Below are 21,929 nucleotides of genomic sequence, written 5' to 3' on the forward strand. Positions count from 1 at the left end.
CCTTAAAAGGGGTAGACTGTGAGATCCCTCATCAATTAGAGAGAGAGAAACGAGTGTCAACGAGGACGCTAGTCTCAAACTCGGGGTGAATTATGAGATCCCATATCGACTGGAGAGAGGAACAAGTGTCATCAATGACACTCGGTCTCAAAAGGGAGCGGATTGTGAGACCCCACATCAGTTAGAGAGGAAAATGAAGCATTCTTATAAGGGTATGGAAACCTCTCCTTAGCATACGCGTTTTTAAAAACTTTGAGAAGAAATCCAAAAGGGAAACTCAAAGAGGACAATATCTGCTCGGGGTAGACTTGGGCTGTCACTATATATATATATATAAATAAATAAATAAATAAATAACTCATGAAATGAATATGAAGAAAAAGTCCAAAAGAAAAAGGACAAAATAGAATATTGAGTAAAGTAATTAAACGTTAGTATTATTGGAAAATCTTATGGGTTAGGCTAATCTAATAATATTTATTTATAATATATAAATATATAAATATATAAATATATAAATATATAAATATATAAATAAAGGAAGGTGGGTAGAAAAGGGTTGTTTGGAAACAGGGTTGGGGAAACCAATAATATGAGGTTTTGTTGGATGTGGTTGTCATTTGGCACGTCTTAGGACAAGAAAGACAGCCAACCAAACAAGAATATCAAATGATTATGTTTTTATTTATTTATTATTATTTAATAATAATATTAATATTTAATAATAATAAAATGGGAATATTCTTCTCACCTTTCTTGCCGTCTCGCCATTCTCTATGCCCTTTTCTTGTTCTATTTTTATTTTTAAATGTAAATTATTTGTTAACTAAAAATAAATAGAATTAATTATTGTGGTTTCCATATTTTTCATAATTTATTGAGTCTGAAATTCATTTAAATATTTTAATGGAAAATATTGAAAATGTAGAAAATAAAATTTGTAGAATTTGCTTGCTTTTTTTTTTAATTCAAAAAAATAAATAATAAAATTTTTTATTTTTTATTTTCATATTTTGCTATTTTTTAAATTTATAAATACTTTAAATACTATTTTTTTAGGTCTTGGTTGTTCCGTTTGAAAATGTCCATTTTAGTGGCTTAAAACTATGTCTACGATGTTTGTTGTCTTATTATGGTGGATTGATCTAATTTCAACGCTGTTTGCTACCTTAGCCTGCACACGTCCTTCTTACGAGTCAACGAGAACTTGTGTGCTAACTCTCTGAACGTTGTCATAAAAAACAACTCTCTCGATCTTAGGTCGGTCAAGCAAGACCATTCGTTAAGTTTAAATAACTAGTAGACATGTTTTAAAATTGTGAAGCTGACGACGATATGTAACGGGCCAAAGCGGACGATATCTACTAGCGGTGGACTTAAACTATTACACTTGATATTTAATGAGTTGGTTTAGATTAAAAAAAAAAATCGTTCGAACCAATCTAAAATTTTGAATTGGTTGAGCTGATAACCCAAACAACTCCCATAGAAATTTACGGGCCAACCTAACACAACTTTTATGACTTGGATTGAATGGTTCAATTTGGTCGTATTATTGATCATAAATGTAACAAAAAGTCGAATTCTATTTGTCTATAAGCTTGTGGCTTGATCTACTAATGTTGGTTTGATTCCTACTGGAAAAAATAAAACGACCTACGAAAATTTTATGCGTCTCATCTATTCTTTGAGGGAGTCGGGTCATCTGTTGGCCGAACATGTGATGTCCCTTATTAGTTGGGGAGGAGAACAAACCACCGTTTATAAGGGTGTGGAAACCTTCCCCTAGCAGACGCATTTTAAAGCCTTGAGGGGAAGCCCGAAAGGGAAAGTTCAAAGAGGACAATATCTGCTAGCAGTGGATCGCTAGCCTTCTCGCTGTTCCCCGAAGGGGGGTAGACATGGCGCGGTGTGCCAGTAAGGACACTGAGCTCCAAAGAGGGGTGGATTTGGGGGTGAGACTCTTGCTTTTCCCTGAAGGGGGTAGACATGGGGCGGTGTGCCAGTAAGAACACTGAGCTCCAAAGGGGGTGGATTTGGGGGTGGTTCCACATCGATTGGAGGAAGGAAAGAGTGCAAGTGAGGACGCTGGCCACGAAGGGGGTGGATTGTGATGTCCCACATTGGTTGGGAGGAGAACAAACCGCCCTTTATAAAGGTGTGGAAATCTTCTCCTAGCAGACGCGTTTTAAAGACTTGAGAGGAAGAGGGGAAGCCCGAAAATGAAAGTCCCCAAGCTCAAAGAGGACAATATCGGTGGATCTGGTCTGAGTTGCTACATAACACAATTCAAATATTATATAAAAATATTAAGAAAAGAACCGGGGAGGTGAAGCTTATTAGAAGGAATGGCATCAATCAATGGGAGCTGCTTAGGGACAAAATCTGGGATTGAAAACGTGATTAGAACATGATTAGAGGAATTAATTAAGCTAAGCTATTCAAATTCAACAAAGCTGTGTTGAATTCGAGGCAAGGGTTAGGTGTGATCAGTCAAACGCATCACGCAGTGGTATGAACACAGCACACACAATTTCACTATTCATTTCCTCATCCAAAAATGGCTTCCCATCTCTCTAAACCCCAAACATTCCCACCCTTTTCGTTTTTCATCTCCATTTCTCTCACAGATCTCCCATGGCGAAACCCACCAGCCATCTCCCCCGTTTAGCCCCTCCTGATCCTGATTCAGTGGCCAATCCCCCCACATGCCCGAAGCTTGAATCGGCCATGGCTGCCGCTGCTGCTCCTAAGCCCTCTTCCTTGCCCAAACTCCATAATCAGCCCCTTGTGGCTGTTTCTTCTATGATCAAATCAAAACCCCACCTCCAGAAATTTGCTAATGAAAAGAAGGAATTGAAAGGGCTTCAAAAGGGGCATCACCCTGACAGTATGAGACCAACAGTGTCCTTACTTCGAAAGGGTGGAAGAACAAAGTCTTTTGCAGCCTCCCAAGTTGAATTGGCTGATATCTTTGCAAAGAACGGCATCAAAGTGGTATCAGTTGACATGCCACCGGCTATGCAGATTCATGCAGTGAATTATGCAAGAAAAGCTCATGACAGTATGGAGAAATTCACTTCTAAAGCTCTTGCTCTGTCTCTCAAGAGGGTAATTAGCTTAAGGTTCATGTGCAATGTTCAAGTTCTTGAATGATCAGCCAATAACTTTTATGGGTTTTTTGTAATTCTTTCAGGAGTTTGATGGGGCTTATGGCCCGGTCTGGCACTGCATCGTGGGGACAAGTTTTGGGTCCTTTGTGACTCATTCAATTGGTGGGTTCTTATATCTATCAATGGACCAAAAGCTGTATGTTCTATTGTTCAAAACCTCTGTACAAAGAGCTGATTGAAGTAGATGGCCAAGGTAAAAGAGACTGTTCATCCTAATACTTGTACATTTGTTCTGATAAGAAACACAGTAGCCATACAGTATATTCCTCCTATAATATGTTTAGGGATGTCTTATGAGCTGTTGATAGAGCAATTTTCATTGCAATTATTGAGGTTTAGTGATGGAATAACCCTTTTCTTTACGACTCAAATACCGTGTTTGGATTGTATACATGTTATCTGTGAGATCCCATGTAGGTTGGAGAGGAAAACGAAGTATTCTTTATAAGGGTGTGGAAACCTCTCCCTAGTAGATGTGTTTTAGAATTGTGAGGCTGATGGCGATATGTAACGGGCCAAAGTGGACAATAGTTGCTAGCGGTGGTCTCGGGCTGTTACAAATGGTATTGGAGTCAGATATTGGGTGGTGTGTCAGCGAGAACACTGGGTCCTTAAGAGGGGTGGATTGTGAGATCCTACCTTGGTTGGAGAGGGGAACCAAGCATATCTTATAAGGATGTGAAAACCTCTCTATAGCAGATGCGTTTTAAAACTGTGAGGTTCATGACGATACGTAATGGGCAAAAGCGGACAATATCTGCTAGTGGTGGGATTGGGCTGTTACAATGCTGTTGACGTTGCCATAGTCCATATGTAACTTAGTCATTTCTACCTCGCTGTGGGTCACGTCTACGTACGGCTCTGTGAGAAGGGTGGTGGACAGAAATGACCATGTTTTAGCCTTAAACACCGGGTCAGCTTCATTTGTTCAAAATTTGGCCGTGGACAAAAATGTAAACATTGTTAGTTAAAATGTAACAACTCAAGCCTGCCGCTAACAGATATTGTCCGTCTTGACCTGTTACGTATCGCTGTCAACCTCACGGTTTTAAAACGCATTTGCTAGGGAGCGGTTTCCACACCCTTATGAGAAATGCATTGTTCCTCTCTCCAACCGATGTGGGATCTCACAATCCACCTCCCTTGGGGGCCAGCGTCCTCGCAGGCACACCCTCGATGCCCGACTCTGATACCATATGTAACAACCCAAACCCATTAGCCAGATATTATCCGCTTTGACCCATTAGCCATCAACCTCACAGTTTTAAAACGTGTCTACTAGGGAAAGGTTTCCGTACGCTTATAAATAATGCTTTGTTCCCCTCTCCAACCGACGTGAGATCTCACAATCCACCCCCCTTGGGGGCCCAACGTCCTCACTAGCACACCACCTAATACCTGACTCTGATACCATTTGTAAACAACCAAATCCCACCGCAAACAAATATTGTCCACTTCGGCCCGTTAGCCATCAACCTCACGATTCTAAAACGCAACTACTAGGGAGATGTTTCCACACTCTTATCAGAACGCTTCGTTTCCCTCTTGAACCAACGTGAGATCTCACATGCTAGAACAATGAATGACAACGAAAATGATATCTATCTGCATTAGAAACGATTGGCCTCTTCCCCTTTCCAGTTTCCATTTACCAAATGGGATGAAACCAATCAAAACTCCTGGCATATTGCTGTCGTTTTGATGAACTCTAAAGAACATTAAGGGGAGGGGATAATAACTTAAAAAAAAAACTCTTGAATCATACAACTCTAACAGTTTTGTCTCTCTGTCTTAAGGTTCTATAGGCCTTCATCCTTCCCTTCTTTGCTTTTAACACCATTTCCACTCTACACCCATCGCCGACAGCTGACTATCTTTTAGCTCTGCAGCTGCAAATCCAAAACCAAAAATCATCGTACTTAGACTTTGTCTGTTGACTAAAGAACAAATGAAAGAATGTCTCTTACCAGTGTCGAATAAATTAGCCGCTATCGAGCTTCATGAAGAGCTTGATATCTATAGTCAGCTTGTCATGCACAACACTAATTACATCCTACAAAGAAAAGAAACTGCAAGGAAAGAAAACACCCACCTTAATTCAAACTCTCTTTAGCTAAAACCCGTCTAGAATCACCGAGTACTTTACCGATATGTGGAGTTAAGAATCACTGTTCTTGTCGACGAGGTTTCGAAGTTTCCTGCTTGGAGAATTCGTCATCTACTTCAAATACTCGTACCGTGTCGTTAAGATCCGTGAGTTGTTGGCTCAGTCCATAACCTCTTCCTTTTCCTGCAAGATTAGAAATCGAAGTCAATCTTTGCTTAGAACGTTTCGTGTTCGTCGTTGATGTAAACACTATACCTGTTGCTTCATCTACTTGATTCACACTTCCAGAGCTTGATTCATCAGAGGATAAGATGTTCTTCTTTCCCTTCTTCAAGCGGCCTAAAAGATATGTTTTTTCTCCTCTAAAGCTTCTCAATGGTTCATTCTGGGAGAATGGCAAAGCTATGCCATGGCTGTTCATACTTTCTTCTTTGATATTATGATCTTCGGCTAGCTTCAACGCGTCGAAATGGTTAAAACTTTGCTTGTTATTCTCTTTCCCTGTGGTGCTAAATGGTGTACTACATTCAGAAGATAGACATGATTGTGACTTGAATTCTTGGTAATCTTCATCAGATAGTTCATCTTCTCCAAGATATCCATATTTGGCTCTGTAAGCTTCAAGTTCATTCTCTAAGCCCTTGATTTCTTCCTCTCTTTTAGCAAGCAAATCATTAGAAGCTTGCAAGGCTTCTTGGTCATACTCTGCTTGTTCTTCCATCATTCTTTGATATTGTAAAGCTTCCATTTGAACAGCTGCTTTCTCAGCTTGTAAACGAGTAATCATCGCCATTGCATTGTTTGCTGCAATGGCTGAAGCGCTTCTTTCTTCGTCGAGTTCCATGTATAACTCCATGAGTGATTTTCGATCGATTGGAACCTGTCTGTTCAAGCAATTCAAGATCAAATCATTGTCTCCTGTCCCCAACATGTCTGTCTCATATGTCTCTGCTGCTAGCTCTGTTCTTTCTGGTTGTGTCTTTTTTGGGATCCTAATAGCCCACCTGGGACTGTCGTTTACAGAATCTGTTAATGGGATACCAAAGAATTTGTTTCCTCTGCCAAAAAGTGGTGTCCTGGAACTTTCATGAACTTCCTCTGTTTCAGGTAGCAATGGCGTTTTAGCTGCTTTGATATCTTCCTTAACTGCACTCAAATGAATTCGGATACTAAAATTATTCGGTATACGTGAAGGATGATGTCGAGAAAGAAAGTCGAGTCGTGTCGGTTTTTATGATATGTTCGTAGGTTGGGTTGAGTTGGGTTAGGTTAAGAGATTTTGTGAACGTTGATTCAAAGAATTAAGATTTTAGTTCATAAATTTTCAAAACATTGGTTTCAGGTTAGTTCAGTTAATCGACCCAGACGTTTGGTGTTACGGGTTGGTATGTTTTGACATACTCGAAGTGATTGGGGGTGGATTGAAATTCAATAAATAAAACTTACATGGATGAGCATCGAGATTCCTTCCATGTAATCCTTCATCGTCTTCTACAAATTCCGGTTCAGTATCAGATAACAGTTTGAGTTCGGTGTAACGAATATGTGGTATTTCCAACCCAGTAGGCTTCTCTTCATTTTTTAAACTGGAAAATGCTGCACGTGGTGAAGGTGCAGGCGCTTGTGAAAACGTACTCCCGTTTTTTCCTTTAGAATTCGACGATTTCACCTTTAATGGCTCCCCACAACACGAACAACAACAAAAATCCCCGCTGCCCTTCCCCATTGGTAAGCTCACAACCTGTCGGTTATCATCCTCGACGAAACACTCGAGATCCTTATGCAAAATCCCGACAAGGGATTTGTAGGTATCGCAATCAGATTCCTTCCCGGTTGCAAAAGATAGAAGACAAACCTCACACATCTTTCGAATGTCGGAGAGTTTCTTATGGTTGTGACAAAATGCAAGTGACGAAATGTCCTTCTTGTGACCTTCACAAATGGCATGGTTGTAGTAGAAATTGTCTGCGTTTTTACGGAGGAAAACATGGTCGATTCTGGTACAAAACAAACACGGGACTCTCAATTCGAAGAACTTAGCGAATTCATTGGCTAAAAATGAAACAAACCCATCGAGGAAAAGTAAAACTATGAGAACCCATTCGAGGACTGCGCAAACTAGGAAATGTGGGAACTTTCCGAGTTCTTGTTCTACGTAACGGGTGAAGGAACGAGAAGCCATGCTCGAGCTGGAAGAAAATGGGTTCAGATTCCGAGTTTTTTTTTTCTTTTTCTTTTTTTTTCGTTTATGGAGATGAAAAGATCATGATCTTGGTGGGATGGACCAGACCTAGATCATGACCTTTTTTTTTTTTTTTCCTTGTTTGTTGGGGGATTTTTGTGTGTGTTTTTTGTTTAGGATTCTCCTCTGTGTCTGAGTGTTTCTGGGTTGTGTTCTTCCAAGAGAGAGAGAGAGAGGCGACAGAGCAAAGCAAGAGGTTATGAGCTAAGTTAGGGGAAGGAGACCCTTATTGGGATTTATGTCCGGTTTTTTTGGAGCAACCTGAGGTTGTCTTTCTTGACCATTTACCTGAAATAACGGTCGTTCCTGCACTTCCCAACTAATAGCGATTAATTACAATTTTGACCTTTTTGCCACGTGTACATCTTTAACTTTTATTTTTTAATTTTAATTTTGAGTTTGTATTAAAATTTTAAAATTAAAATTTATGTTTATAGTCTCAAATTTTGAATTTATAAATTAAAAAAAAAATGTAAAATCGGTGTCCTATTAGACATAAAATTGAAACTTTCAAAATTCAAATAGACTCAAATTTAAAAGTTACTATCTATATTAGAGATACCACATCTGTTGGAGAGGGGTGTAAACCTTATGAGATCTCACATCTGTTGGAGAGAGGAGCAAAACATTCCTACTCTCAGACACATTTTAAAACCTTGAGGAAAAACCCGAAAGGGATAGCCCAAAGAGGACAATATTCGCTAGTCGGATAGTCCAAAGAGAACAATATTTACTAGCGGTGAGCTTCAGTGATTACAAATGGTATGAGAGCTAGACATTAGGTGGGTGCGAGTATGGACGTTGGGCTCCCAATGGGGGTGGATAGTGAGGTCCCTGAGATCCCACATCGCTTAGGGAGGTGAATGAAACATTTAAAGGGTGTGAAAACCTTTCCCTTCGTGTTCTAAAACCTTGAGGGTAAGCTCGAAAAGGAAAGCCCAAAGGGACAATTTCTGCTAACATCCGTCTTCTCTCCTAAAACAGTTCAAAATTGGATATCTAATTCTTCTTAAATTTTATAACTACTCTATTGCTAACTTGTTTCCAACTAATTTGTAGTCTGTAAAATAAAATCGAAGTGGGAAGAAACAAATAAATTTTCCTTCTACAGATCTCTCATATAACAATGTCCACTCAACAACAACCAGTTCCTCCGTGAGAAAACAAATTTGATGCGTCTAAATAAACAAAAATGGTAGACTACTGTCATACATTTCTTGACAAATATATTTACAGAGAATGAACTATATATCAAAGAACAAAAAGAACCAATGCATTGAAGCTCTGTAAATGCACTAGCTCGTGGGCAGAATGTTTGCAGACATGTAAGGAGATATGCATCCCTTAACCTGGAACAAAATTGCACAGAAGAAGAGTTTAGAACAATGTCAATATGATAGTAGACCTGAAAAACTATGTAATTCAACCAGACTCAATCCCTTTGGACTTATGTTCATCAAGCTACAACAATCTTATGAACTCCACTATGCGCCTAAAAACTTTAAAGCAACAAAAAATGTCCCAGTTGCTACAGAGTTATGTACTGGGAAACAGCTGAACAATTTTGGAAAAAGAAATTGGAAACAATAATGAATATCAATGAACATTGGGCTGCCAAAAAATGGAATATGAAAAGAAGATGGGTAATAATTCACATAAGGATCTATTTATTACCTGCAACAAACATGAGGGGATTTGGATAAAACCCTGTAAAAGAAGGTCAACCTTTTCCAATGTGCCATGGGCGACGGGTGTGATAACATATAGCAGACCTTTAGATGTATCAATGCCCCTAATGATTCCTGTTCCGTAAGATATTAGTTTGAGCATAAAATTAAACTATGTACGGAGTTCTGCGAAATGAATTTAAGGCCCGAAACAAACAGATAACTCAAATGTTGATTCAACACTCTGACCTCTTAATCGAGAGGGTATATTTTATGCAAGTTGAGCTATACTCATGTTGGTAAATAACTCAAAAATATTGGTGGCACAATGTAGTAGAAGTAACCTACCAAGGCCAACACACCATGACAGATTTTCAGAAGTTTTGGAGGATTCAGCTAAGCCGACGATTGTCGCATTCAGACTATAGAAGATCTGATCGCTTGGGACCTAAGTGATAAATGAAGACATGATTAATACTGGTACGTTGTGTGCATGCAGGGGTTGTGGTTCAGTATGAGAAAGGTGCAGCATTTCAATTAGTGATAAACATTGCTGATGTTTAAAGCTCAATGGAAGGGAGAAAGAAGAAAGAAAATTGGTGAAGTTGATTCTTGCACCAACCTGACAGTGTAGGTGTCTAATCTTAATGCTTGATATTGGAACTTGATAAGGAGGGTGAGATGCCAGTGCATGTGCAAGCTCTTTAATTGTGGTAATACTGCAATCTTTAGGAAAGCACTGTCTAAAATACGCCATTATACGCAAATCTCGCATGAGACTTGCATCCTTTTGTACTAATATCCTAACACAATGAAGGAAGAGATGTGAGTATATTATACTTTCATGTTTGAAGTCATTGTCTGAAATAAAACGAGTGGATGAAACAAAGGTTTATGGGAAACCTTCAACCTGCATAAATATATGCTTTTGAAATTAAAGATAGTAAAGAGCTTACGATCTATTAAACGCATCTTGCCGAGCAGAACGTATTTCTATTAGATTGGTTGACCCAAAATCTTCCTCCTCTTCTAACCAAAACTCCCCGGCCGGAAGGTTCTTACTCTCAGCAGATATATTTATTTTGACTACATAGGATGGAGCAATGTATTTTAACATATCTACCAATATCTCGTAACCGACACCTGGGGCATTCGCCAATCGAAGTTAAATAAACAGGGAGAACGTAATACGTAATCGACAATTCAAAGCAAGAAAAAAAATGTTGACTAAGCCATTTATACAATTCAAAAGAGTAGGATACCTTTTACCCAGCCAGGTGTATTAACAATAAGAGGCAATTCAATCTTTGCAAGTTCTTGAGTCTTGTTAATCGAATGGTACTCTTTGCAGTAATAATCGTACAAGCAACTTGCATAACTTAAATAAGCTGTTGGATCTCTTTTTGAGGATACATCACCAAAGAAAAAACATCTAAAAGAAGAACAGGGGAAAAAAAACACAGTGAGAAAACAGAATTCTTCATTACTTATAAATAGGAAAGGGGCATAAGATATAGTAAAATCATCCTTGGTTAAAAATTTAGAATAGGTTTTGACTTCGACAATCCTCAACACAAATCATATAGTCGAGTTACAGATATTCAATAACAGAAAACAAAAGGCAACATTAAAAAAGATGGATTCAACAGATGCAGATAGCAAATTACAACATATATATAGAATGAATTCATCACAATTTACCTCTCTGGCGTCTTTAGGCATGGAGTCGACAAATCTAGTTTTAAAAAACAAGAAGAACAAAATGATTTTCAGTCAAGAGAGACTACAATTGGGGAAAAATTTATTACATTCGGTACACGAGAATCTATCGACACTGCAAAGGACCTTAACGAAATAACCTGGCGTTAGTTTGTCAACCACGGTGAGGGATAGAAAACCCGGTGGAGTAAACTCAGGCTGTCCAACATCTGAATCTAGGTAAACCACTTTTTTATACCTGCAAGCAGAAATAAAAGAAAACCATATTGTGTGAAGCATTAGCAACTTAAGTATAGAGGTATCCAAAAAAAACCATTTCCACATTTGAATTTTGAAATCATCAGAACAAAGATAACCTTTGAAGGAAAACATTGAGAAGGTGGCGTGAGAAAGTACTTTTGCCACAGTTTTTGGCACCGCAGATAAGAACAACAGGAGGCGGTGAAGTTGGAGAATAAAAAACTATGGACTCTGCAGCCTCGGACCATTCTTCAGGTATGAAAATATTGGGAGAGTTTTCAGGTTCTAAAAGAGAAGACATGAATGGGGTTTTATTGAGTCTCCCTGAATCTCTAGCAACTGTAAGCAAATTCATCAATTTAGTCGACACTCACCATTATGAATACATACAAAGAGATAAACTTGTAGAAATTAAAACACAATGACATTCACTTGACTACCTTTAACAATTCAAGAAGTGATTGATTCGTATTTTAATTATAAAAATAAAAATAAAAAGTCTAGATTCATGTTCTTATTTCCATACATTCAAAGGATCACAAATATACAAATATACAAATATAAACAAGTTTGACGTTGTTCGGCCAATCAAGCTAGAAACTAAACAAGAATAAGATGACTAATTCATGTCCGAATCAGAACAGCCAAATACGAACCAAGATTGTTTTTATCTTCGTTGCTATTCGACTATTGATATTAAAAAAGATTAAAAAAATCAAACAACTCTTCCATTCTTTAATTAGACAAGTTCTAATTGTGTTTCTCAAGTGAGAAGAAAGCCATAGATAGAGAGTGGGAGAGCACCTGTAACAACAGGGAGTATAAAATCAGTGGAAAAACCCTAGGAGGGAGGAGGCAGCGGGAGCACGAACGGAAGAAAGACAATGGAGGCGGCAGCAGCGAACAAGAAAGAGGCGGCGTCGACGCTAAGCTGCTGAAACGGAGGAGGAGGAGACGGCGTGAAGAAGAAGAAGTGGCATGGAGCAGTTAGGTTTTTCCTTTTTCTTTTTTTTCTTTTTTTTTTTTTAATTTTATTTTACACGGTGCGTTTATCTTTGTTTTTCTTAAGAAAAAGTGAGCTGATATTAAAAAAAAATAGCAATTATAATGAAAATAATAATAATAGTAATAAAACGAGTGAGGTGCTCATATGACCCGATGACTCGAACAACTTAAACGATTCAACTCAAACGCTATAAGGATCGAGAGATGTCGTGATGCAATTGAGGAGAACGGTGCATCATTTATACACCAAGAGTTAGCAAGATTTATTAAGATATGATATTTGGAGAATATATTTTAATAATTAGTTATGGAGTATATCTTATATATCCGTAATCCCGTTAATATTTTTTCTTTATTTTTGGGCATGGTTAATAATATATTTTATTTCTTTATTTTTGGGAATTGTTAGTAGTATATTTTATCCTAGTATTAGTTGATAGTTTGTATCCTAATTAAACGATTGTAAACATTCATCATACTTTCGATCCTAATTTTATTTCTATTTCTCATTCTTAACAAGATTGATAAATAACATAAGCATCGATATCTTCGGGAGTATCAATGACGTTAACTCATGAGTCAATTCTCAATAAGAGTTTCGGCGAGTTGTAAAGGTGGGTGACATTCTAATGCTCGTAAATATCATAAAGCATCAATGATACTCGATAGCCCGTGGTTGACACGAAATTTGTCAATCATGTCCTCGTAAGCATTTTAAATATCTCCTAAGTTTTTGTTTGTTTAGTTTTGCTTTTGGTTAGCACTATGATGCTTTGAGAAGTGTTGGCAAGTTCAAATCACCGCTCTAAGTTGAGCATTTTAGGGTTGTTTTAATCCAACTAATTGAACACATCTCGGTGAAGCTTTAGATTAATGTAGCAACACGTGGCCTGTGTTGTTGAGAATCAAAATGATGCAATATTGGATGCAAGGAACCTCAACGATTGAGCCATACAACTTGTTCTATAATAGAAGCAAGTCGGGTAGAGTTACAAATGACGTGAACCTTGGTTGATGATGAAAAAACCTCGCCTAATATCCAACAAAGTCACAAACAGGAGCGAAAAAGCACGTTGGAGCTTAAATTTTTCTTTAAGTTGGACAGCATTACAGAGTTGGAAGAGCACGAAACAAAGCTGACACTCAATAAGCTTATGGCTTCAGCTGAATCATGAGATTTGAACTTTTAGTCTCTAAATCAAGACATGTTCATAAATTAGTTCAACTATGTTAGTAGATCCCACATCGGTTGGAGAGGGGAACAAAACATTCGCTATAAAAGTGCAAAAACCTTTTTCTAGTAGACGTGTTTTAAAACCATGAGGCTAACGGAGATACATAACGGGTCAAAACGGACAATATATGTTAGCGGTAGGCTTGGACTGTTATAAATGATATCAGAGCTAGTAATCGGACGGCGCAAGACACCGGACGAAGTAGGGCTAGACCCTTTTCATAGTAGACACGTTTTAAGACTGTAAGACTAACGACGATACGTAACAGGCAAAAGTGAACAATATTGACCGGCAGTGGCTTAAAACGATACAAATGCATATATCGCTAGAACCAAGAACTGAAAGAGACAGAAAAAAGGAAGAAGAAGAAAGACCTGATTTGACATCGCGGCATCCATATCCATTATCATATTGTTAAGGTAGCTATCAGTCTCCCATGGATTCTTCTTCTTCCTCATCCCTGCACTCATAGATTGTGTAGAGTTCTTAGCAAGTGAGAAAGGGATCTATCCACTTGCAAAAGCCCTAAATTATTCTTTGAAAATTTGAACATGGAATCTGCCTTCTAAACAATCTATCCAAACTTAGAACTATAATTTCACTCATCTCTCACTCTCCTCAAAAGCAAAGAATCTCAAAAACATTGCATATTATACTATAAATACAACACAACTTCATCTCTGTTTCTTCATTCCAATCAATTACAGCTATGATCGGTAAAGAAAGAAGATCGAGCGAATCGCTCTGCGAGAAATCCATGCTATTGGTAGCGAATTTAATCAAGCTTTCCAGCTCTATTTCCTTCGCCAAAACCGCCAATGAAGTAACTGCTGGATCTAGGGCGGCAGGGCGGCAATCGCGAGGAAATCCGGCGACGACGCCTCTGATTCCAGGAAGTAGACGGTTGCAGGAGCCGCAGAGCCGTGCGAAGCCGATCTACGTGACGAAGCCAGGCGGAGGAGGCTTCCAAATCGGCCATGGATCGCCTAGGTATTCGTCGCCGTCGTTGCCGTCGCCTTCCTCGTATTTGATTCGCGAAGAGAGCGATTTTGTTGAGGCGAATGTGGATGGTTGGGCGTCTGAATACATAGAGAAAGTTCATAAGAACAGGAAGAATTTGGATGAATCGACGGCGAAGAAGCCATATTCAATCGCTGAAAGTCGCCTTCGTAGAGCCTCCTCTGCTCGGAACTAACCAGATTTTGGGGGGAAAATTATATATATATATATTCTCTAAATTTTATCCCTGTGAATTAATGTCTAAGCGCTACTTCATTTGGTTTACTAAACAATAAATTCAAAGTAATTTTGATGAATTAAAAAATATGTATGAACAACTAGAAGATCGATCGAGCTGGCATCTCTCCTTCCCCTCAGCTCCTTATCGGTTGAGTTGCACCGCTCCTTCCCCTCGGCTCCTTATCGGTCGAGCTGCATCGCTCCTTCCCCTCGGCTCCTTATCGGTCGAGCTGCATCGCTCCTTCCACTCGGCTCCTTTTCGGTCGAGCTGCATCGCTCCTTCCCCTCGGCTCCTTATCGGTCAAGCTACACTGCTCCTTCCCCTCGGTTCCTTATCGATCGAGCTACATCGCTACTTCCCCTCAGCTCCTTATCAGTCGAGCTGCACTACTCCTTTCCCTCAGCTCCTTATCGGTCGAGTTGCACCGCTCCTTCCCCTTAGCTCCTTATAGATCGAGTAGCACCGCTCCTTCCCCTTGGGTCTTTATTAGTCGAGCTACACTGCTCCTTTCCCTCGGCTCCTTATCGGTCGAGCTGCACCGCTCCTTCCCCTCAGCTCCTTATCAGTTGAGTCGTATCGCTCCTTCTCCTTGGCTCCTTATCAGTCGAGCTGCACTGCTCCTTCCCTTCAACTTCTTATCGATCGAGCTACACCACTCCTTCTCCTCGGCTCCTTATCGATCGAGCTGCACCGCTCCTTCCCCTCGACTCCTTATCAGTCGAGTTGCATTGTTGTTTCTCCTCGGGTCCTTATTAGTCGAGTTGCACCGCTACTTCCCCTCAGCTCCTTATCGATCGAGCTGCACTGCTCCTTCCCCTTGGCTCCTCATCAGTCGAGCTGCCCTGCTCCTTTCCCTCAACTCCTTTTCGGTCGAGCTGCACCGCTCCTTCCCCTCGGATGCAAAAGGATCAGAATAATATTCATTTAATTGTAAAGATGGTTAAAATGGAAAGTGGAAAAAGAGATACCTAACTTTTGAGTGTTATCCAAGTATGGAGCAACCACATAACAATGGCATCCCCTTTTGTTGAGAATCCGTAGAACCTAAAAAGCTAGAAATTCAAGAAAACCACACTATTGGTATTACTTAATCAAACCTATAAAGTTCCCAAAGTATGCGCATCAGAATTAGATCCCACTTTTTTATTATTCACATATTTTTGCATGTGCCTTCTACATATGTACATTATATTAAATGGTAACTTTATGCTATTTAATAACACTTAATTTGATCTAAAAAAAAACTCGTATGTTTTGTTGGCTCGTGAGATTAGAAGTTGGCCCGATACCTATAGGATACATATACATGAAGAGTCAAAATAAAGTCTAAAAAATCAAATCAAACGAAGAACGAAACAAGATTATTTTCTCAGTACTAATACATTTCTTGATCAGAGACTATGTAGCGAGGAGAAGAAAACCAATATTGTGAGATCCCATGTTGGTTCGAGATGAGAACAAAACATTTCTTATAAGAGTGAGAAAACCTCTCCCTAGTAGCCAGGCTGATGGAGATACGTAACGGATCAAAGCCGGCAATGTCTACTAGCAGTGGACTTAGGTTGTTACAAATGGAATCAAAGCTATATACTTGACGGTGTATCAGCGAGAATGTTGGGCCCCTAAGGTGGGCTTAAGTTCTTACAAATGGTATCATAATCAGATACTGAGTGAGAACACTATGCCCCCAAGGGAGTGGATTGTGAGATCACACATTAGTTGGAGAGGGAACAGAGAACATTCCTTACAAGGGTGTGAAAACCTCTCCCTAATAGACACGATTTAAAATCGTGAGGCTGACGACGACACATAACGGGCTATTTACCAAAACTATGAATGAAACTTTGAGCAACTTGCAAATAAAGTCCAGCAGAAAGGAAGGCATATGAGATAAAATCTAGCATTGGAAGAGAATGAGCTTCACATAAAAGTAAAATGACAGTACAACCACCTTGACCCACAAAAGAGGATCAAATGCTATCCACAATCACAAGATGCACCAAACCTAATCTAATAAAAGATAGAGAAATATGAGGCATGAGGCATCTACATCACCATCTCCTGATCAAACTTGATATTTTCCCTAATTCAAAACACTCCAAGGCCACACAAAGATACTGAAAAAGCCAAGACGTTATCATTAAGCAGTAGAGAGCAGAGACAGCTTGTTAGGTTCAGTTATACAGACAAACACCAAATGAACAACAATCCAAACAAAGAAAACAACAAGCCACAGCAGTTCTATCTCTTCTCTTAGCTCCTTTTTTTGGGGGTTGGGGAAAGGGATATACAACTACAACAAACAACTTTAGTTAGTGGCCTAATCACTTTGTCTCCAGATCATTATACCATACCATTCAAAGTGATTTTAAGAAACACTGATAATGTTATCCCCGCTGCTCATTCTTGTGATTCCTGGGAAATCAGGGTGTTTTGATGAAGAATTGGCAGAGTTTGAAGGCAAAGAAAGGTTAAGAGAGAGAGCTCCAGATTTTAATGCCGACTTCGAATTCGAGTTAATCTTGGGTGTGGTTGGATTGAGTGGCAAAATTTCAGCAGTAAGGTCAAGGTTTTCATGCCCAAGTGTGAGATTTTCGATTGGATTTGGCACAGGTAAAACTGCAGGGCAAACAGATAGAGGAAAAGTTGGCATCGGATGATGATATTCATTTATGTTGCAAGTTTCAGGCGGTGGAGGTGGCAATAAGGATTGCAATTTGGAGGAATTATCTTGAAGTTGAATTTGGTGTTCTTCAGCAGCCACCTTTACCTAATGAACCCAGATAAAGAATTATAAGTAAAGATCGATTTGGAATTGCACTTATTGAAGTATACTATCATTAGAATCCCAAAACTACTATTCTTATCCCTTTGCTACTCGAAGTGGTGGTTTTCTTTGTTATTGTGGGTTAAAAAATGCAAGAACAAAGGAGCAAATTCCAAAAGGAGATAGGCCAAGAAATTTCACTATCTGTTTATTGAAATCCTGATTCACCTACCCAAATGAATACACTATTTCAACTGAAAATCACAGTTTGGAACCCTAAGGAATCAAACAACAGAGTGCAAAATACTTGAAAACCAATCCATGGATTCTTCTCACCATCTAAACAGAAGTTATAAATTTTGTAAAGATGAGAATTACCGTATCCGTGGTGATATCAAAGAGGCTGGATCTACGGCGGCGACGATTTAGGTTGCTTCGGCGTAGAAAGTATTTTTGAGCGTGGCTAGCCACCTGAGTTGGGGTTCGAGTTTTAACGAAATTCCTTGAAATTCCTCTCCAATCCCCTTTCCCCACTTTATGCAATCCCAGCAAGAAAAGTTTGTGCTCTTCCTCCGTCCATGGTACTCCTGGGAATCATCCACAAACAAACTTACCAAATTAGCTTCAAATACCGAATAAATTGAACTAATCTATACGATTCCAAAGTAAACCTAGCAAAAATTCTCAATCTATTAAGTGAAAACCTGCCGACTATCAGAACTTCCCAAAAAAATCAATCGAATGTGTGTTAGTGTTTTACAGGAACTACTCAGACGAATCGCAAATAGTATTTCAAAATCACTTGATTATTATCATCATCTTCATCGCGCTATTGATACGATTATATTTAACCTGGCGAAAAAAGTAAAGAAACGACAAGAAAAACAGGGAACGAATCGAACCTCGCTTGCGTTCACGATTCCCACCGGAATTGGGAACGGCATCGTCCGCAGAAGCATAACCAGCAGCCGAATCTTCCTTCCTCTCAGCGGCGGAGATATTACCCTTACTATTACCGCCGTTATCATCATTGGAAACCGCAGGAGGATGCTGATACTGAGAGAGATTGTTCATACTGACGCTCTTCCTCATCGGGTCCACCACGACTCTAACTCCGAACAACATGATTTCCTTGGTAACGCCGCCGGAGACGGCGGAATCAGGAACGTCGGTCGTCATCGGCAACTTCGACGACGCAGTACAAATTTCAGAAAAGGAAAAAGAAACCCACCGAAATTAAACAACAATATCAAGACAAGTGGTGCATTGAATTATGCTTTATATATATATATATATATGCGGCTGTGACAATCATGGGAGTGAGTGTCTATGTAACACGTGGCACTTTCTGGTTGGCTTTCATTTTGTTGTGTGTATTTCCTATTATCTAATTATCACTCCTCCTTTGAAATATGAACAAGCTATGGATAACATTTATTTTATTATTTTTTTTTTTTTTTGCAAATAAGGCTAATTTCCTTTTTTTTTTAATTGATTATAATTATTTTTTAAAAAGATAAATAATGCTTTTATTTATATTTTTTAAAAATATAAAAAAAATCGTATTTACCGGATATCTGCGTTTCTCGAAACCTAAGAATAATTTCTCAACATATTTAAGAAAATAAAATTATTTAATAAATTTATTAGATTTAATTTTAAATTTGATGCATAATAAAACCCAGATTGAATACCCAAATCGAATCATAGTTCAAGCCCCTCGTCTTGGACAAATAGGAGACGTGGGTCACCACAGGTCACACATAAGCCACCAAATCGCACGACAGAAGAACACCCAAGACAAAAATGCACACTCCTCGAATTTAGCTTAAAATTTAAAGGGTAAATTTGTAATTTAACATTACAATCGAATTCATTATTTTACGAGCAAAACGAGTCGGGTTAAAGTTATTTGGATGGAAAAAAGAAACCTAGGAATGTAAAAAGATTGGAAAATGAAAGAATTGAAAGAATGGGGCAATTGAGGGTATCAACATTCAACAATATATGGTTCAAATCTTTACACAAACCCCAAGGTGAGATGTGTGGGGACAAAGCATTAAAAAACTATGTCACATCACATGTACAAACAAAACAATATTTGCACATTGGCCCTTTACTTTTACTTAAATTACTAATGTAACCCCTCGTGTCGATGAAAATTTCGACCGTGGGGTTTGAATTGTTGCAAATTGAAAAGTATAGGGAGTAAATTGTTAATTTCCTAAAAGTTTAGGGACTACTAACTTTTTTTTAATTTTAAAAAGATTTCAAAAAAGATGTTCATATGATTGGGTAATTCGACGTGGACTACCCAACTCAAACCATAAAAATTGGGTTGTTTCTAGATTTTTGAAAAATCGAAGATTTGGGTTTGTTGGTTGACAATTTATTTGTCGGGTCAACTCGACCAACCTGAAAATAAGGTTACAACTCAACCCAATCATAAAAATATTTAACGTTTGTAATTGATGTTAGTGATACGTTATGTTTGTAGCTATTTGGTATTTGAATTTTATGAAATTTTAGTTAGTAACGTAATATGTATAATAGAATAAGTAGGTTGGGTTGGATAGTGTTGTGAACTCAATTCAGGTTGTTCGAGTCACAAATTGTGAGATCACACATCAGTTGGAGAGAGAAACGAAACATAGGGTATGGAAATCTCTCCCTATGCGCGATTTAAAACCTTGAAGGGAAGCCCAAAAGGAAAAATCAAAAGAAGACAATACAAGCTAGTCGTGGGTTTGGGCTCTTACACCAACCTAACCAACTCGAAATTCTGGGTTAGTTCCAAAAATGCCCTTTCCATCTTCAATAGTAGGTCTGGGCTATTACACCAACCCAATCAACTCGAAATTATGGGTTAGTTCCAAAAACGCCCTTTCCATCTTCAGCAGTGGGTCTGGGCTATTACACCAACCCAACCAACTCGAAATTATGGGTTAGTTTCAAAAACGCCCTTTCCATCTTCAGTAGTGGGTCTGGGCTATTACACCAGCCCAACCAATTCGAAATTCTGGGTTAGTTCCAAAAACGCCCTTTCCATCTTCAATAGTGGGTCTGGGCTATTACACCAGCCCAACCAACTCGAAATTCTGGGTTAGTTCCAAAAACGCTCTTTCCATCTTCAGTAGTGGGTCTAGGCTGTTACACCAATCCAACCAACTCGAAATTCTGGGTCGGTTCCAAAAACGCCTTTCCATCTTCAGCAGTGGGTCTGGGCTGTTACACCAATCCAACCAACTCGAAATTTTGGGTCGGTTCCAAAAATGCCCTTTCCATCTTCTCGGCCTCACTATAAAAAACGCCAATAAACAATTTTTTTTTTTTTTTTTTTTGGTATGATTTAAATATGAACCGTTGGGTAAGCATATTCGTTTTTGGTGTATTAAAAAAGCAAATAAGAAAAGAAGAAGTAGAAGAAGAAGCTTTTTGTTACATTATGTTCTTTAATGTTGTTGGAATTGCTTTAGTAATCTAAAGCTTTTTAATGGTGGTGTTCTTCTTGGAGGATAAACCAAGATAAGGTCTTGTGGGGTTCATCTACCATATTCACCACTCCTTCCCCCCTCTCTCTCTCTAGCTCACTCTCTCTCTCCTACACCTATTACCCCCAATAAATATTTATTCGAAACCCAATAGAAATTAAAAAAAAAAAAACTGATTTAAAAATTTATGAAAAAATAAGAAGCCTAAATATAAACCTTTGAAAGTAAATAAAGCAAAAAAAAAAAAATCAATAATTTAATATTTTTGTAGGGTTTTCTATTTAATTTGCTTCTTTAAATTTCGGAGTTAAAAAGGGTTTTATTTTTAAAAATTAATAATAATAATTGGAATTTTTTTTGTCTCATTTGAAAATTTATTTTAAAAAAAAAAAAGACAAAATATGTCCTTCCATATCTATTTAATTTTCCCATTTTCATGTTTCTTTTTATAATCCACTTATTATGTTTCTTAGTGTCTAAGAAAGTATACAAAAACAAATATAAAGGCTCTTAGATTGTGGAGTTGGATGGTAACACTAAACATTTCTAAATAGAAAAAATTAGGATATAGTATAATTTTAATCCGATGTTTATTTCTAAATAGAAAAAATTAGGATATAGTATAATTTTAATCCGATGTTTAGTTCTAAACTTAACGTTTAGGTTTAATGTCACTATATACGAGATAAAAGATAACCTCTCTGTAGGTATCTATGAAGTTTTAATGTCTTCGAAAAATTATTCAAAGAATAATGTAACATTTTAACTTTGTATCTGACCGCCATTCGATATCTATCTAATTAAATAAACAATAAACAAAAATGGCTAAAAATACCCGAGTTAGGATTTACCCTTTTAGTAAGCTTATACGAATGCTAAAAAATAAAGCGTATAAAGAGAAATACTTGGAGGTAGAAAAGAAAAACCTTAACGAGCACGAATAAATGGTAACGTGTGAAATTGTTTATAATTAATGTTATTGCAAATTCAACGACTAAAATGAGCAGAGACTTGTGAAAAGAGTTTATGAATCAATAATCCAT

At 38.2% G+C, this 21,929-nt stretch overlaps 5 protein-coding genes across 9 annotated transcripts; 2 read left to right on the forward strand and 3 right to left on the reverse strand.

The window, feature by feature from the left end:
- The first annotated feature begins 2,371 nt into the window (after positions 1-2,371).
- On the forward strand, positions 2,372-3,808 carry LOC111456948. Of its 2 annotated transcripts, XM_023099029.1 has the most exons (3): positions 2,372-3,111; positions 3,197-3,366; positions 3,792-3,808. In XM_023099029.1, exons 1-2 carry the CDS (start codon positions 2,638-2,640, stop codon positions 3,350-3,352), a joined length of 630 nt encoding a protein of 209 aa, XP_022954797.1. In that variant the 5' UTR covers positions 2,372-2,637; the 3' UTR covers positions 3,353-3,366; positions 3,792-3,808. The 2 variants fall into 2 exon arrangements, with proteins under 2 accessions (XP_022954797.1, XP_022954796.1); XM_023099028.1 differs by lacking the exon at positions 3,792-3,808 and having other exon boundaries at positions 2,374-3,111; positions 3,197-3,498.
- Positions 3,809-4,759: 951 nt separating this feature from the next.
- LOC111456941 (probable myosin-binding protein 5) lies at positions 4,760-7,917 on the reverse strand. 3 transcript variants are annotated; one of them, XR_002712848.1, is made up of 4 exons: positions 6,727-7,917; positions 5,536-6,426; positions 5,141-5,463; positions 4,760-5,062 (listed from the first exon to the last, which is right to left on the reverse strand). XR_002712848.1 is itself a non-coding variant. In XM_023099018.1 (4 exons), the coding sequence occupies exons 1-3, from the start codon at positions 7,460-7,462 to the stop codon at positions 5,339-5,341; spliced, it is 1,752 nt and encodes a 583-aa protein (XP_022954786.1). In that variant the 5' UTR covers positions 7,463-7,917; the 3' UTR covers positions 4,760-5,242; positions 5,320-5,338. The 3 variants fall into 3 exon arrangements, 2 of the variants coding, with proteins under 2 accessions (XP_022954786.1, XP_022954785.1); XM_023099018.1 differs by having other exon boundaries at positions 4,760-5,242; positions 5,320-5,463; XM_023099017.1 differs by having other exon boundaries at positions 4,760-5,463.
- Positions 7,918-8,608: 691 nt separating this feature from the next.
- LOC111456945 (polynucleotide 5'-hydroxyl-kinase NOL9) lies at positions 8,609-12,150 on the reverse strand. Of its 2 annotated transcripts, none has more exons than XM_023099026.1 (10): positions 11,968-12,150; positions 11,265-11,496; positions 11,049-11,146; positions 10,891-10,924; positions 10,452-10,621; positions 10,146-10,332; positions 9,812-9,992; positions 9,538-9,637; positions 9,197-9,324; positions 8,609-8,871 (listed from the first exon to the last, which is right to left on the reverse strand). In XM_023099026.1, the coding sequence occupies exons 2-10, from the start codon at positions 11,447-11,449 to the stop codon at positions 8,818-8,820; spliced, it is 1,137 nt and encodes a 378-aa protein (XP_022954794.1). In that variant the 5' UTR covers positions 11,450-11,496; positions 11,968-12,150; the 3' UTR covers positions 8,609-8,817. The 2 variants fall into 2 exon arrangements, with proteins under 2 accessions (XP_022954794.1, XP_022954793.1); XM_023099025.1 differs by having other exon boundaries at positions 11,265-11,487; positions 11,953-12,150.
- Positions 12,151-13,761: 1,611 nt separating this feature from the next.
- Positions 13,762-14,858, forward strand: LOC111456949. The gene is made up of 2 exons (XM_023099030.1): positions 13,762-13,807; positions 14,096-14,858. The coding sequence occupies exon 2, from the start codon at positions 14,098-14,100 to the stop codon at positions 14,581-14,583; it is 486 nt and encodes a 161-aa protein (XP_022954798.1). The 5' UTR covers positions 13,762-13,807; positions 14,096-14,097; the 3' UTR covers positions 14,584-14,858.
- A 1,885-nt stretch (positions 14,859-16,743) lies between these two features.
- Positions 16,744-18,679, reverse strand: LOC111456946 (transcription factor MYB1R1-like). The gene is made up of 3 exons (XM_023099027.1): positions 18,298-18,679; positions 17,774-17,982; positions 16,744-17,398 (listed from the first exon to the last, which is right to left on the reverse strand). The coding sequence occupies exons 1-3, from the start codon at positions 18,572-18,574 to the stop codon at positions 16,997-16,999; spliced, it is 888 nt and encodes a 295-aa protein (XP_022954795.1). The 5' UTR covers positions 18,575-18,679; the 3' UTR covers positions 16,744-16,996.
- Positions 18,680-21,929: the final 3,250 nt, after the last annotated feature.

Source organism: Cucurbita moschata, unplaced genomic scaffold (assembly GCF_002738365.1).
Source record: "Cucurbita moschata cultivar Rifu unplaced genomic scaffold, Cmos_1.0 Cmo_Scf00019, whole genome shotgun sequence".
In the NCBI taxonomy this organism is placed as follows: Eukaryota; Viridiplantae; Streptophyta; class Magnoliopsida; order Cucurbitales; family Cucurbitaceae; genus Cucurbita; species Cucurbita moschata.

What these genes read in the sequence shown, in the direction of transcription:
- LOC111456948 (XM_023099029.1), top strand. Translation starts at nt 2,638, where the DNA reads ATGGCGAAACCCACCAGCCATCTCCCCCGTTTAGCCCCTCCTGATCCT. An exon ending in TTGCTCTGTCTCTCAAGAGG is followed by an intron (nt 3,112 to 3,196) that starts GTAATTAGCTTA and finishes TAATTCTTTCAG; the next exon opens with GAGTTTGATGGGGCTTATGG.
- LOC111456941 (XM_023099018.1), bottom strand. Translation starts at nt 7,462, where the DNA reads ATGGCTTCTCGTTCCTTCACCCGTTACGTAGAACAAGAACTCGGAAAG. An exon ending in GAATCTCGATGCTCATCCAT is followed by an intron (nt 6,427 to 6,726) that starts GTAAGTTTTATT and finishes ATTTGAGTGCAG; the next exon opens with TTAAGGAAGATATCAAAGCA. An exon ending in TCAAGTAGATGAAGCAACAG is followed by an intron (nt 5,464 to 5,535) that starts GTATAGTGTTTA and finishes CTAATCTTGCAG; the next exon opens with GAAAAGGAAGAGGTTATGGA.
- LOC111456945 (XM_023099026.1), bottom strand. Translation starts at nt 11,449, where the DNA reads ATGTCTTCTCTTTTAGAACCTGAAAACTCTCCCAATATTTTCATACCT. An exon ending in TTAGACACCTACACTGTCAG is followed by an intron (nt 9,638 to 9,811) that starts GTTGGTGCAAGA and finishes TTTATCACTTAG; the next exon opens with GTCCCAAGCGATCAGATCTT. An exon ending in GTCATGGTGTGTTGGCCTTG is followed by an intron (nt 9,325 to 9,537) that starts GTAGGTTACTTC and finishes CTTACGGAACAG; the next exon opens with GAATCATTAGGGGCATTGAT.
- LOC111456949 (XM_023099030.1), top strand. Translation starts at nt 14,098, where the DNA reads ATGATCGGTAAAGAAAGAAGATCGAGCGAATCGCTCTGCGAGAAATCC.
- LOC111456946 (XM_023099027.1), bottom strand. Translation starts at nt 18,574, where the DNA reads ATGACGACCGACGTTCCTGATTCCGCCGTCTCCGGCGGCGTTACCAAG. An exon ending in GAATCGTGAACGCAAGCGAG is followed by an intron (nt 17,983 to 18,297) that starts GTTCGATTCGTT and finishes GATGATTCCCAG; the next exon opens with GAGTACCATGGACGGAGGAA. An exon ending in TTGATATCACCACGGATACG is followed by an intron (nt 17,399 to 17,773) that starts GTAATTCTCATC and finishes TGGGTTCATTAG; the next exon opens with GTAAAGGTGGCTGCTGAAGA.